Source organism: Anneissia japonica, unplaced genomic scaffold (assembly GCF_011630105.1).
Source record: "Anneissia japonica isolate Jap-2015-1 unplaced genomic scaffold, ASM1163010v1 scaffold2707_len876726_cov182, whole genome shotgun sequence".
Lineage (NCBI taxonomy): Eukaryota > Metazoa > Echinodermata > Crinoidea > Comatulida > Comatulidae > Anneissia > Anneissia japonica.
In genome coordinates, this window is record NW_022723260.1 from 434,698 (window position 1) to 448,024 (window position 13,327).

Genomic DNA, 13,327 nt, shown 5'->3' on the forward strand with positions numbered 1-13,327 from the left:
ATTCACAAGTGTTACGATCAATAAAGGTGTTTTTTTAATACTTCAACCAAGAACAGGAAAAAGTTACTTCTCTGAACTTTGACCCAATCTGGTGACGATTTGGGGTGGTTAGCTACGATTACGACCTTGCATGCTGTGACACCACGACTCGATCGACTGAGCGAGACATGTTGCTATGTGCTGTAGATTTATTAAATTATGAATTGCAATGTGTGATAAAAAATTGTTAGTTTTATGAAAAGACTGATGATCAGGTGAGAATATAGCCTATATTTTTTGTACAATTGGTTGATCAGCCCTGCCTAGGCTAGAGCCCACTACTAGTACTAGCTAGGGTTCTAGCCTAGGCCTAGGCCTATTCCTCCTAGCTAGGCCTAGTAGGTCCTAGAATATTCAGGCCTAGGCCCTCAGATTGGGCTAGCTTAGGCTTGTTGGGCCTAGCTAGTAGACCCAGGCCTGGCCAAAAAGCGAGGTTTGGGCAGTCTTAATGTATAACCTAATACAAAGATTTCTTTTTGACCTAGGCCTAGGACTACGGGAGTACGGCTAGGTCCTAGGCCTATACATATACATACACTATGCCTATGTGTGTGTGTAGTAGGGCAGGCCTCCATAGGGCCTAGGCCTAGAAGTAGGCCAAGCGAATTACAGACGATTGGGCACACGAGACGATCAGGCCCAGACGATCGGGCCCATTTTTGGACGATCGGGCCTACCAATGACAATGTAGACCATTTTCTAAAACGGCGGGTAGACGTTTGGGCCCATTTTGACGGGGCGCGACCGAAATTGACCTAGGCAAGCCAAAATGGTTTTGGAAAGTTTCGATTTTGTCAGCAGACGATCGGGCCCAATATTCAGTTTTCCCTAAAGACGATCAGGCCCACGAGACAATCAGGCCCAGGACGATCAGGCCCGTTTTTGGACGATCGGGCCCACTTTTTAAAACCGAAAAATGGGCCCGATCGTCGAAAAACGGGCCCGATCGTCCTGGGCCCGATCGTCTGTCACCCGGCCAAGCTGGCCTTGGCCTGTCAGAGTTTACCAAACTACTATTAGGCTAGACTATTAACCTTAGCTAGCCTAGGGCCAAGGCCTATGTACCAGGGTTGCCAGATAGTCGATAGACTTCATGGCCAAATTCGGCCAAACTTTTTTTCGATATCAGCCAAAATTCGGCCAGATTGTAATCGGATTAGTAGGTAAGTAAAATTACATGCTAATCAGCAATCATTTGTTTAAAATTGAAGAATTAAACCTCTGAAGCATTTTGGGCAATCAAATTTCTTTTTCTTTCATTGTTTTTTTCCCTTTTTTTAACTTTCCAAAAGTGAGGCCTGTCCCCTTAAATCCACCCCTGGCACATATTATGGAACAGATGTCCCTGGGGAGAATTCCATAATGTTGCAACTATAATCAGCGCATTTTGTGTTTGAACCTACCAGGAACCCACTTGTGGATAGAAAGAGCCGACATCCGTAGGAAAGTGCCTTAACTACTGTATGTCACAAGCAAATACACAGCGAGGGATCATCATTTAAAAATACCACTTCATCTGAACAATTTACAGTAAATCATTAAATGTAACTGCTAATCTTTAAAATAAAACACTCTTTGTTACGTCAACTTGGCCAAAGGGTAACATGAATTAAGTTTTTGTACAAGTACGACTAACGTTCTTGAATGCAAACAAGGTACACTACATTAGATTACAATCAAATAGGCATATAGGTTCCTAGAATTTATATTGGAAAAAAAATGTAAACTTTTCACAAATTCGGCCAAATGAAGTTTTGCTGTGAGTTTTCAAATGTTACGGCCAGGCGAATTTTTATACAGCCAGATTTGAGGAATCTGGCCGTCAAAATGGCTATGGCAACCCTGAGACCTACTATTTATGTTCTGCACAATTTTGAGATGTTTGCGCAATTTTCAAATTGTGCAAGCTCTTCCTTGCACGGTTATTTTTTTTTTTTTTGTGGGTCTTATTTTTGGAGGGTCTTATTTTTTTTAAACAAGTGTTGAGAAAAAAACTTAAAAGCATTATGTTGACTTACATTGTTGAGGTATTTGGCAACTTATCAAACAATTGATGTAATATAATAAATATAATTTCTTTAATAATTTTTGCTGCTAGGTCTGGCCTAGGGATAGCCTGAAATTGCGGCCCAGCAGCAGGCTATGGTGAGGTCAAGCTTATGCTAGGCTCGATAAAACTATTAGACTAATTCCTATTAGTATATTTCTATCTATTTATTAGTGTGAATCCTTAATAAATGCAATTCTTTATTTTTTTCAATTGTAGCTACCGACTGTGTCCCACACACACACCTGACTTTTCTTTTATCATTGAAAATGTTCTGATGGCTTGAAACATCGAAATTCTGTTGAATTATAATCTAATACTGTAATAGGTTAATATCAACATCAGGAAATAAATTTAAATGTCACATTTTATGATAATTGCTGAAAGAAACCTTGCGCTGTTTGCATACTGCGCACACAGTTTGAAACAACTTTGCAATAACAACAGGAACTCAAAATGAGCAAAAGGAACAAATTGCGCACTCTTATTATTGTTCCTAATCTATAGACCAAGGTGTACATGCAATTATCCATGTGGGTCTATAGAAAGCCTAAGTCTGAGACCATGTAGACATTTTAGTTTTTTACATTGATATTGTATATTTTTTTTTTTGTATGTTAAAAAATTATAAATTTCAATTTTGTTAGTGCTTACTTTGCAGTGATATCACCATGAAGGTTGAATCAGGAGTTTCTAGCAAGGCCAACCAGCCTAACTTCATCTTATTCATCGTGGGCGTACTACTGGGTGCATGCATGATGGCTGTGTACAGTACATTTTTCCATAGACAGTTCAATTCCACCGGTAACCATATGAAATTTTGGGGACAACCCTACTCGGAACATGTTAATTCACTGCAACAAGTTAATATATCTGATCCCCAAGGTCATATTGAAGTAAATGCGGAAAATAGAATTGAACCTCATGAAAGGTTAAAGTTCAAACAACACCATGATCTTCATTACAAAGGTAAATATCAGTGATTTTATTAAACAAATAATCATTACTTAGCTAAGCTTATCCCATGTACCGTAAGTAACTGTATTCACTGGTGGAGTGTATACAGTTATTTGTGTGGTTTTCTTGACCAAGGCATTCCAATACATCCTACTAGATTCGCATCATCTGCAGTACACATTCTACTGTCCCACGTCATTCTAATACCCCATTCAGACTAGCATCGCATTGCGATCGGTTGTAGCAATTGCGACACCCAATCGCACCCAATCGCAAAGTAAAATCGTGTCTGAAAGCTCACCAATAGTAGTCGATATGTAATCGCTATCACAATTGTTACCCGTTGCGATTGGGTGCTACAATCTTTATTACTCCCGATTACCACGGAATCCGATCGCAACGAATCACAACGAATTCCACAGGCACTGTTTGGCTAAGGTCAGTCAACATGGGCCTAGCCACCGGAGGTCTAGGCCCTAGAATGTAAAATTAGTTTGTGTTGGTCTGAATGCGTTCGTTGATTGCGATCGGGAGTAATCAGTTTTGGATTACCACCGATTACATCGCAACCGATCGCAATAGAGTGTAGTCTGAATAGGGTATAAGAGCATTGGAAGTTTTTCTTTTCCTTGTCATGCTGCCAAACTCTGGAATAATCTCCCAACTGAACTTTGAGACATTTCTGATCCCAATACAGTATTTTTATATGGGCACCTAAGACTCACTTATTTGCATAGCTCTTCTATTATTATTTTTTTTTTATGTGGTGTCAGTTGTGTGTTTTGCTTTTAATTGTTTCAACAATACAATTGTGGCGCTTGTGATTTCTGTTAATTGACCTGTTTTACATTCTGCCTTAAGCATTTCTCTGAGCTTGGAGATTTGGCGTGCGCTTTATAACCGAAAGGAAAAGGCACAATATAAACGCTCGTACCAGTACCAGGTGTCTTCATACTAAGTTTATTAACTTGTAATTTGAAGTGTAGTTGTAGGTGTTAAAAAGAACAAATGTTGCCTAATAAGAAAAATTCAATGAATAATAACTTGGCCTGGTAGCTTTTTTGGTAGAGCAATCAGACAGTATTTGGAGGGTATTGGGTTTGAATTCTGATGGGAGAATGCATATTCATTAAAAAAAAAAAAAAAGACATCACAGTAATAGTTTGTTTTGAACATTTTATTTTAGTTACATTTCTCTAAGCAGTAACAATTTTTAACTTCAAAATACATCAAATACATTTACACATACTTTCAAGGGTTAGCCAATAAAGCCTTTTATACAAACTGTTTTATATTGGGCCCTTTATTTACACATAAAATGTTCTTAAACGTTCATAAATGTTTTACTTTTTTTCAGATGAAGATCAAGTTGCCAAGGAATTATATAATAAAGTTCGCATTCTTTGCTGGATTATGACCTCACCCCAAACACTAGAATCAAAGGCTTCAAATGTTAAAGAGACATGGGCAAAACGATGCAATGTCGCACTCTTCATTAGCTCAGAACACAATGCAGACTTTCCCACAGTCAAAATAGAAACAAAAGAGGGACGCGAGTACTTATGGCAGAAAACAAGAGGAGCATTTCAATACATATATGACAATTATTTAGATGAAGCTGATTGGTTCTTGAAGGGAGATGATGATACATTTATAATAGTGGAGAATTTAAGGTATTTTCTTTCAGATAAAAACACCAATGACCCGTTATATTATGGACGTAAATTTAAACCATACGTAAACCAGGGTTATATGAGCGGTGGTGCAGGTTATGTTTTGAGTAAGGAAGCTGTCAGGAGACTTGTGGAAGATGCTTTTAAGAGTTCCTCTAAATGTCGTCCGGCTACAGCTGTTGGTGGTGCAGAGGATGTTGATATTGGTCGATGCCTTCAAGCAGTAGGAGTCGTTGCTGGTGATTCCAGAGATGAACTGGGTCAGGATCGATTTCATCCATTTGTTCCGGAGCACCATCTCATCCCTGGATCTGTCCAGAAAGGTTTCTGGTACTGGAAATACATTTTCTATCCGTCTACAGAGGTAAAACAGGTTGCAGTCACCTTTACTCTGTTAATGAGCTGTACAATAACATGCTGTGGTATTTTATATTGGCTCATATCAACAATTTATTCCTTCTTCTATGCAGGTGCACATAATATACCAAAGAATATAGTATGTGAGCATACAGTGTGTGAGCATAGAGTATGTTGGCATACATTATGTTAGCATACAGTGTGTGTTAGCATACAGTATGTGAGCATACAGTGTGTTAGCATACAGGAAACGGTGTGTTAGCGTACGTTGTGTTACTGTAGATTACGGTGTGTTGGCATACAGTGTGTGTTAGCATATGGTATGTGAGTATACAGTGTGTTAGCATACAGGAATTGCGCATACAGTATACCTTCTTTGTGACCATTATGTATGTGTACAGTGTGTGGGCATACGGTGTGTTAGCGTACGGTGTGTTACTGTAGCATACGGTGTGTTAGCATACAGTGTGTGTTAGCATATGGTATGTGAGCATACAGTGTGTTAGCATATAGGAATTGCGCATACAGTATACCTTCTTTTTGACCATTATGTATGTTAGCATACAGTGTGTTGGCATACAGTGCGTGTTAGCATACGGTATGTGAGTATACAGTGTGTTAGCATACAGGAATTGCGTATACAGTATACCTTCTTTGTGACCATTATGTATGTGTACAGTGTGTGGGCATACGGTGTGTCAGCATACGGTGTGTTGGCATACGGTGTGTTGGCATACGGTGTGTTGGCATACGGTGTGTTAGCATACATTATTTTAGCATACAGTATGTGAGCATGCAATATGTTAGCATTCAGTGTGCTAGCATACTGTATGCCTTCTGTGTAACCATTATGTATGTGAACAGTATGTGGGCATACATTATATGGGTATACAGAATGTAAAGCAATGCATAACTGTATGTTGGCATACATTAATGATGTGCATACTTTATATACATACAATGCTAGATTTTTAGCTCTAAACTTTTGTTCTATTATTGTTAAGTATTTTTTATTGTTGGTGGTAACCTGGTTTGCAATGAGTAATCAATTCAAAAATGGAATTCTTTACTTCCAGGGACTTGATTGCTGCTCGGACTACAGTATATCATTCCATTACATCAGTCCACAGAGTATGTACCTGATGGAGTACTTAGTGTACCATATGAAACCATTTGGAGTTGGTTACTACACCTGTCCAGCTCAACAGAAGGGCTCGGCCACATCATAAAATGATTGAAGGCTAAGTAGGGCCCACCTGATGAAATACCAAGTCTACATACCAGTAAGTGCGTGCCTGGTGGAATGACTGTACCTGCGTAACATACATGGTTGTAGCTGTAGAAAACTAAGGGTTGGTGATAGACATTTTAATGGGGGGTTATGTGATAACAACACACTCTAAATGATAAGAGTGGAATTTAAGGATGAAAAAGTGGGTTAAAAAGGGTTGGTAGAGGGCCATGAAATTAGCTTTAGACTGGGTAGAACACTCCAAGTCCCACCATAACTACATTTTTGAACATATGAAACAATTTGTGTTTTTCCTGCTTAGATCAATATTAATCTATAAAATACATAACAAATTCCATTAAAGAAATTTTAGTCGCTCATTTAAAATCAAAGAGACATGAACGTTGATTTAGATTGTCTTTTTTATAAACTCTTTGTCATGATGATGCTTACGGAGTTGTTTTTAGTTGTGAGAAATATACCTGCTTTACAGAAATTGAACCTTGGGATTGGAAGGTAAGTATGTTACCGTACTACCAAGCTAATCGCCTCCACTATAAAAAGAAGTTAGTGCGGTAACTAAATTCAATTCTACCTTTGTAATGATTTCAAAGCCCCTTTCTCACAGGCCGAGGTTGGTGAATCTTCGGGTAATGGTCAATGTCCGTGTTGATAAGCATTAATATTGTTGTGACCCGTTACGTAGCCCTTGATGCGTTCTGCGCAGTTGCTGCGCCAGCGTCTGAAATCTGGTGGAGGGTGAGGCAGCAAGTGAGGGAAAAGGTAAAATTTTAGAGGGGCAATATGCTGTGGTGGCCTGAAGTTTGTGTGGTCAAGCTTCGCTCAAAATGTTGTGGAAGTGGTCCAGGGGCCGAGAAACCCCCAAAAAATATGACAATTTAGGGGTTTCAGAGGCTTATTTAATCGATATTATAGATAGTCTACAAATATGTAGAAAATACATATCATTTTTTTCCTCCTGGACAAATTGTGGTTTTTCTTCTTTTTTGGGAGAGAGAAAACTAGGGGAGGGGGAAAGAAAATTATCTGGGGGAAAAATGTTTCTGCAGAAGTTGCAGATCTCAAGTTCTTACAGTCAGTAGACTGTCGGGGAAGTCTTCAAATGCCTGTAGAAAATCCATGGGAGAGTACATCAGTTGACGTTTCTGCTAAGCCCCTTCCTCTTGGGTATTGTTGCTAAGAACATTTGTGGGACAACACGTTTTGTGAGACACATGTATATTCCTGGCTCTGTTTTGATTGGTCAGTTGTTAAGTTGATTGACACTCTGAATATATTTATTATGTACTCTATTGTATTGAAAATTTGCTATATATCATTTGCTCCAGTTCAGTATGTTTGAGTGTTTTGACAGATGCTATTATTTTTAGCACTTCCTATCTCTCTGAACTGGCCTCTATAAGAAAATGCCATGACCTGCTTTTGAAAGCAATACACATTAATTGTTTTTTTGCATGGTTACCTTTACAATATATATTATATTTTTCTATTTCAATTTATATTAGTAGAGGGGTGAAGTTTGTATGTATTAAATACATATTTTACTATAAATGGCATTTTGCATGGAATGATTATGCAGGTGAAAAAATAAACAATTAAATAAGGTTGTTATTATTGATCATGTAATATCGGAAATAAAAGATATTCAATTGGAAGAATTGAAATTTAATAAAATAAATAATATATTTGCTAAATGGCTGTATTTTAAATTATTGCTATTATTTTTGCTGTTATTTTTTGTATTAAAATTAAGGTATTTAACCACTGTTACCAACAATGGTCATTTTTTTGCTAATTATACAGTAAATTTATAAAACTCATAATATGAGTGGTAATTTTATTGGTGCTATGAATTGTGACAAAATCATCAATACCATCATGTGTGAAACAGGTTTTTGTAATCTTGAAAACTCCGATGGGGGCAGTATAATAGAGGCATTAGAGCTAAAAAAGATCTATTAATCAATCAGCCAAGTGTTTCTAGAGCTCCTCAGGGCAGTATACTGTAATAGAGGCAGTACTGTAGATCTAAAAATGATCTATTAATCAACCAGCCTCATGGGAGCAGTATGAGGCAGTAGTACTGACAATGATGTATTAATTAATTAGTCAACTGTTTCCAGAGCTCCTCATCGGAGCTAAAAAAAAATATTATATTTTTTTTCATAATTATTTTTGTGTCCTTTCATGTTTTGAAATGTTACTTTACAGGATGCTAAATTACAATATTCCAATATTTGATAGACTTGATTCTTTTCCTCTAGTGTTCCAACTCCAGGGGAGATACTGTATGAAACTCCAGGTATGAGGATTTATTTTACCTAGTATTGTGTTATCAGTACAATACTAGGTAAATTCTGCGGCAAACACCAACAATACATGTGTGTAATTTAATGTATCAACATTATTGACAGAAACAATAAACAATATTTTATATAAAGGTTTTCGAATTTTGAGTTTTATTCTTAATGTAAGAATTATGCATTCATAATTCATTCTAATTATCATCATCATAATTTTAAATTGAAAAATATTTTAATTGTTTTCATTATGCCTAATGTCATGTTAAAAAAATGTACTTTTTTAATTAATCTTTTAAGTAAATATTTGTGGATTTTGTATCCCTCACTGTTATTATATACGGAAATCATTCAGCCATGTCTGATTTAACTTGAATAAATAGAAATTAAATTTTATATTAAAAATACAGTAGAACACCTATTAAGGAAACGCCTTCGGCACCAAAGAAGTGTGCCCTAATAGGAGTGTCCCAAAGGAGGGTTCTACTTTATAAAATAAAAATTAAATATCGATCTGGCACTACCAATCCTGATGGATTTTTAACCAATTTTAAGACATCGGGCTTTAATATGCAGATAATTGTGTATGGCACAGAAACACAACACATTACTCCTTGGATAAAGCTTCCAGCTTTTTGTTCTTGTGTTAAAATTAACTTTTAATCATGACGTGTCTGCCGCCATCTATCGGAATTCTCACGCCAGTGATGAATGACGAATCTTCCGAGATGAGGAATGCTATTGCTTTTGTAACTTCAGCCATTTCTCCATGTCTGCCGAGCGCATGTGTATTCTTACATGACTCCTTCACCTAAAGAATAGTTTACAGTAAATAAAAAACAAAAAACAATATCTTTTTATTAATTTGTTGGAAACTGAAATTTACTCATTATAACAATTTAATTTTTAGTTCCTATGCATGTAATGCAATAGGAACTATTGTATTCACTTTTTTTGCGTGTGTGGGTGTGGGTGTGTGTAGACATCTTCAGGAAAAGTTTTCCTACATTTTGTTTTAATGGCAGTCACATGCCTAATGGTACCCTTGGTATTAGTTTTCTAACTAGCCATCCATCACTTCATCCCCATTGCACTCAGTCTTGTCATACTGGCCCACATTGCCGTTGTGGAAATAACATACAGTACTAGTGTAAATAGTACTAACAGTATTAACATAACAAAGCGTTGTGTTTATCGATACTGCATTTAGGCCTAGTAAATAAAATTTTTGAAACAAAACCAAATATTGTTACTGTAATAGTAATTTTGTCTTGTACTGTATATATTTCTTTTACACAGACATTTGACCCAAACTGTTTACTTCGTAAGTTTAAGTTTTGTTGATCACTATTAAAGCATTTGTATTAAAACTGTGTACAAAAGGGGGGAGGGGGAGGAGAAAAGCAGCGCTCCCTGAATACGTCCCTGCGAAAGTTGAAAACAATCCATAGTGATAAAAGTATCACAGTTGATGTATTAATTAGGCCTATAGGCCAACATTTTCGCTACCGCAGCATAACACAGCAAACGGCCTACATATGTTTTAAAATTGAAATATTTCGTGTATTAAATTCAGTCATATAACTTCACTATTATTCTGCATAGGAACGTTGACGCCTGCTAAGGTGGTTTAATATATCGTTGTTTAGTAGGCCATGCCAGCCCCCCCCCACCCCCGATATCGTTTCAAACTACTGTAAAATGAAAATACTGTATGCTTACATAGGCCTACAAAATAATTAAAAAAATAAAAACTTTTTTTTTATGATTCTACTAACTTAATTTGCCTTTCAAATAACATAAACAATGTGGTCAAAAATCACTATTTTGGACCATAAAAACTCACTCCTCCTGAATTGTTCACGTTTTACACCACCACACAAATTTGACCCAACCTTATATTTTCTGATAAAGTATGTATCATGCATATGAACGTTGACTCCTGCAAGGATTGGTTATAAATTCTATTAGTAGTAATTGAAACATCGTGCATAGGTCCTTAAATGACATTTTGGTATGTTTTTACGAAATATTTAGGAATTACAGGCCTGTGGGTGCGAATTTGTGGAGAGTGGACCGAAGTGACTGGGAGCCGCAGATTCCTGATGGGGTCGAGCGGACGAAAACTACTGTAAAATGAAAATACTGTATGCTTACATAGGCCTACAAAATAATTAAAAAAATAAAAACTTTTTTTTTATGATTCTACTAACTTAATTTGCCTTTCAAATAACATAAACAATGTGGTCAAAAAACACTATTTTGGACCATAAAAACTCACTCCTCCTGAATTGTTCACGTTTTACACCACCACACAAATTTGACCCAACCTTATATTTTCTGATAAAGTATGTATTATGCATATGAACGTTGACTCCTGCAAGGCTTTGGTTATAAATTCTATTAGTAGTAATTGAAACACCGTGCATAGGTCCTTAAATGACATTTTGGTATGTTTTTACGAAATATTTAGGAATTACAGGCCTGTGGGTGCGAATTTGTGGAGAGTGGACCGAAGTGACTGGGAGCCGCAGATTCCTGATGGGGTCGAGCGGACGAAGCCCCTCGCGCTCTGACATATTTGATAATTTGAGGTCTTAATTGATTCTGAAGATGCAATATCACCTTTATTAAACGATTTGACAGATTCTGGAAAGGAGGGTGGGGGAGGGGGGCTAGGGAGGGATTTTCACAGATGGATGGTTAAAGAAAATTTATAATTATGGTACCCCTAGATGGCCGGAAATGACACTCTAAGACAAAGAATCGTAAATAGATTGAGGTCGAGTAAAATACATTCATACATATTGGACAACACATAGACTAGATGTTTAAAGCACAATGTAAATACAACATTGTTAGACTTAAACGTAAAAGAAATAATGTAGGCCTATCATACCGCCTAAATGAAAAAAGGCCATAATATTGGGCATTGGAAATAGTAAATTTACCACAGGGCCGTCGGAACCGCACTTTGGCCGAACTATACGTGGTCTTCCTCCATACCACCAATTAAAAATCCGTTTTGGGACCAGAGTTTTATAGTGGTCTTTAGCAGCTTCGGTCTCTAATTTGAATCCCTATAATGAAAGACCGGCTTTAAAAGTATATCTTTAAATATCTCTAGGGAAATTAAGAAGTGATATAGTATTGTCAGAACGGACGTAGGGCCTACCTTCCTGTATGCTGTTATTATATGCTTAATTATTAATGCTTAAACTATTTCCTGGTAGTCAAGTTACACATCAAGTCCTGTGCTCGTTCTACCTAACCATTACAATGTTACTAATAGTAAGCCTACCGTCACAGTCCTTCTTGTCAGTTTCCAGGAGACTCCATTCCGGGACTCTACGGGAGACTTATAACTCATGGGTACTCAATGTGGTCTTTAGATTTATATATTCAGATGGAAATTGAAATGTTTTAAAACGGCTGTACAGTAACTGCATGCTGTTATTATTCTTAATTAAACATTTCTTGATAGCCAGACATCCATTAAAATATTACTAACATTGCTACTAACATTATCGTTGTTCAATATACAAAACGCTGTACTCAAAACAGTGCATTGGCTAATATTTCTACGTGTAAGTCATATACAGTATAACACTATTTATTGTAGTAAAAATCACTGTTTATTTTATAGTGGTCTTTACTACTTGGAGGGGAAATTTTCAGTTGGATCTACCAAAACTATGGTCTCTAAATAGAGGAAATATTTAATTAGAGGGGGAACAGCTAATGATAAAAGAGAGCCATTCAACGGACGCCACAGGAATGGTTTCTTTCATTTTAATTGGAGGTGGTCTTTAATTGGAGGGAGAACTGTGTATTTATTTTAATGAATATACACTACTATATTATGTGGATTTATTATTAATGTTCGTATCACATCGTTATATATATATTTTTATCCACCATGAGCTTGTTTTTGTATTCCCGTGTACATTTCAACTTTATTGACAATCCTTAATTTTAATATTTAAGATTGATTTTGAAAATGTTCAGAGGTATATAATATAAAATAACAAATAACTATTATAAAATTTTGGCAAAGGTATAATGACCAAGCCGGCCCTGATTAGTCATACCTCCAATTAAAATTCAGACATTAATTTTTTTTTTAAATTATGCATGTGCTATTTCCCGGCTGAGGAGCCATTCTTTCAACCATAGTGAAAAAAGAAATGTGTTGCACCCCACCACCCACCCACACCCACTCTTAATAAAATGGCCGGACCACTTGCAAAACAGTGCTTCCGACGGCTATGTAGGCCTACAATAAAGGTAAATATTACGAATAAATGAAATTAATGCAAATTTCGAATACGAACGAATAATTACAAGCGCTTTACGTCGTGGTATTTGATGGGAGACGTCAAAAATATATCAAATCAGGAAAGTATAAAATAAGCCTATACTGATCTTATTGGAACAGGTAGGAAACACTGCAGGTAGGTGTGTAATCTTTGTGATGCGCTTGCACATTCGCAAATTGTGATCAGTGGCGGTTCAAGGGTGGGAGTCGATAACACCAGTGGCGGATCCAAGGGAGGTGGGGGGGGGGTTTCAAGTGGTTCGGACGAACCCCCCTCTGTGAAGAAACGTAACAAAATACAACTGGGTCCTGGCCTACAGAAGGCTTGCTCATACCTGTCAACCTTGAGAAATTTCAAAGAGTAAGATCGGGTGACACATAATG

At 36.9% G+C, this 13,327-nt stretch overlaps 2 protein-coding genes across 3 annotated transcripts in view; one reads left to right on the forward strand and one right to left on the reverse strand.

The window, feature by feature from the left end:
• Window positions 1–113: 113 nt before the first annotated feature.
• LOC117112148 (glycoprotein-N-acetylgalactosamine 3-beta-galactosyltransferase 1-like) lies at window positions 114–8,765 on the forward strand. Of its 2 annotated transcripts, none has more exons than XM_033255210.1 (4): window positions 114–254; window positions 2,734–3,055; window positions 4,401–5,080; window positions 6,150–8,765. In XM_033255210.1, exons 2-4 carry the CDS (start codon window positions 2,758–2,760, stop codon window positions 6,300–6,302), a joined length of 1,131 nt encoding a protein of 376 aa, XP_033111101.1. In that variant the 5' UTR covers window positions 114–254; window positions 2,734–2,757; the 3' UTR covers window positions 6,303–8,765. The 2 variants fall into 2 exon arrangements, with proteins under 2 accessions (XP_033111101.1, XP_033111100.1); XM_033255209.1 differs by having other exon boundaries at window positions 2,748–3,055.
• LOC117112161 (glucose 1-dehydrogenase-like) overlaps window positions 8,755–13,327 on the reverse strand; it is a 12,595-nt gene continuing 8,022 nt past the window's right edge. Inside the window, exons 8-9 of the mRNA XM_033255228.1 lie at window positions 10,047–10,050; window positions 8,755–9,436 (exon numbers count right to left, since the gene is read on the reverse strand). Of these exons, the coding sequence (XP_033111119.1) occupies window positions 9,278–9,436; window positions 10,047–10,050 (163 nt within the window). The 3' untranslated portion in view covers window positions 8,755–9,277. The remainder of the gene's footprint in view (window positions 9,437–10,046; window positions 10,051–13,327) is intronic.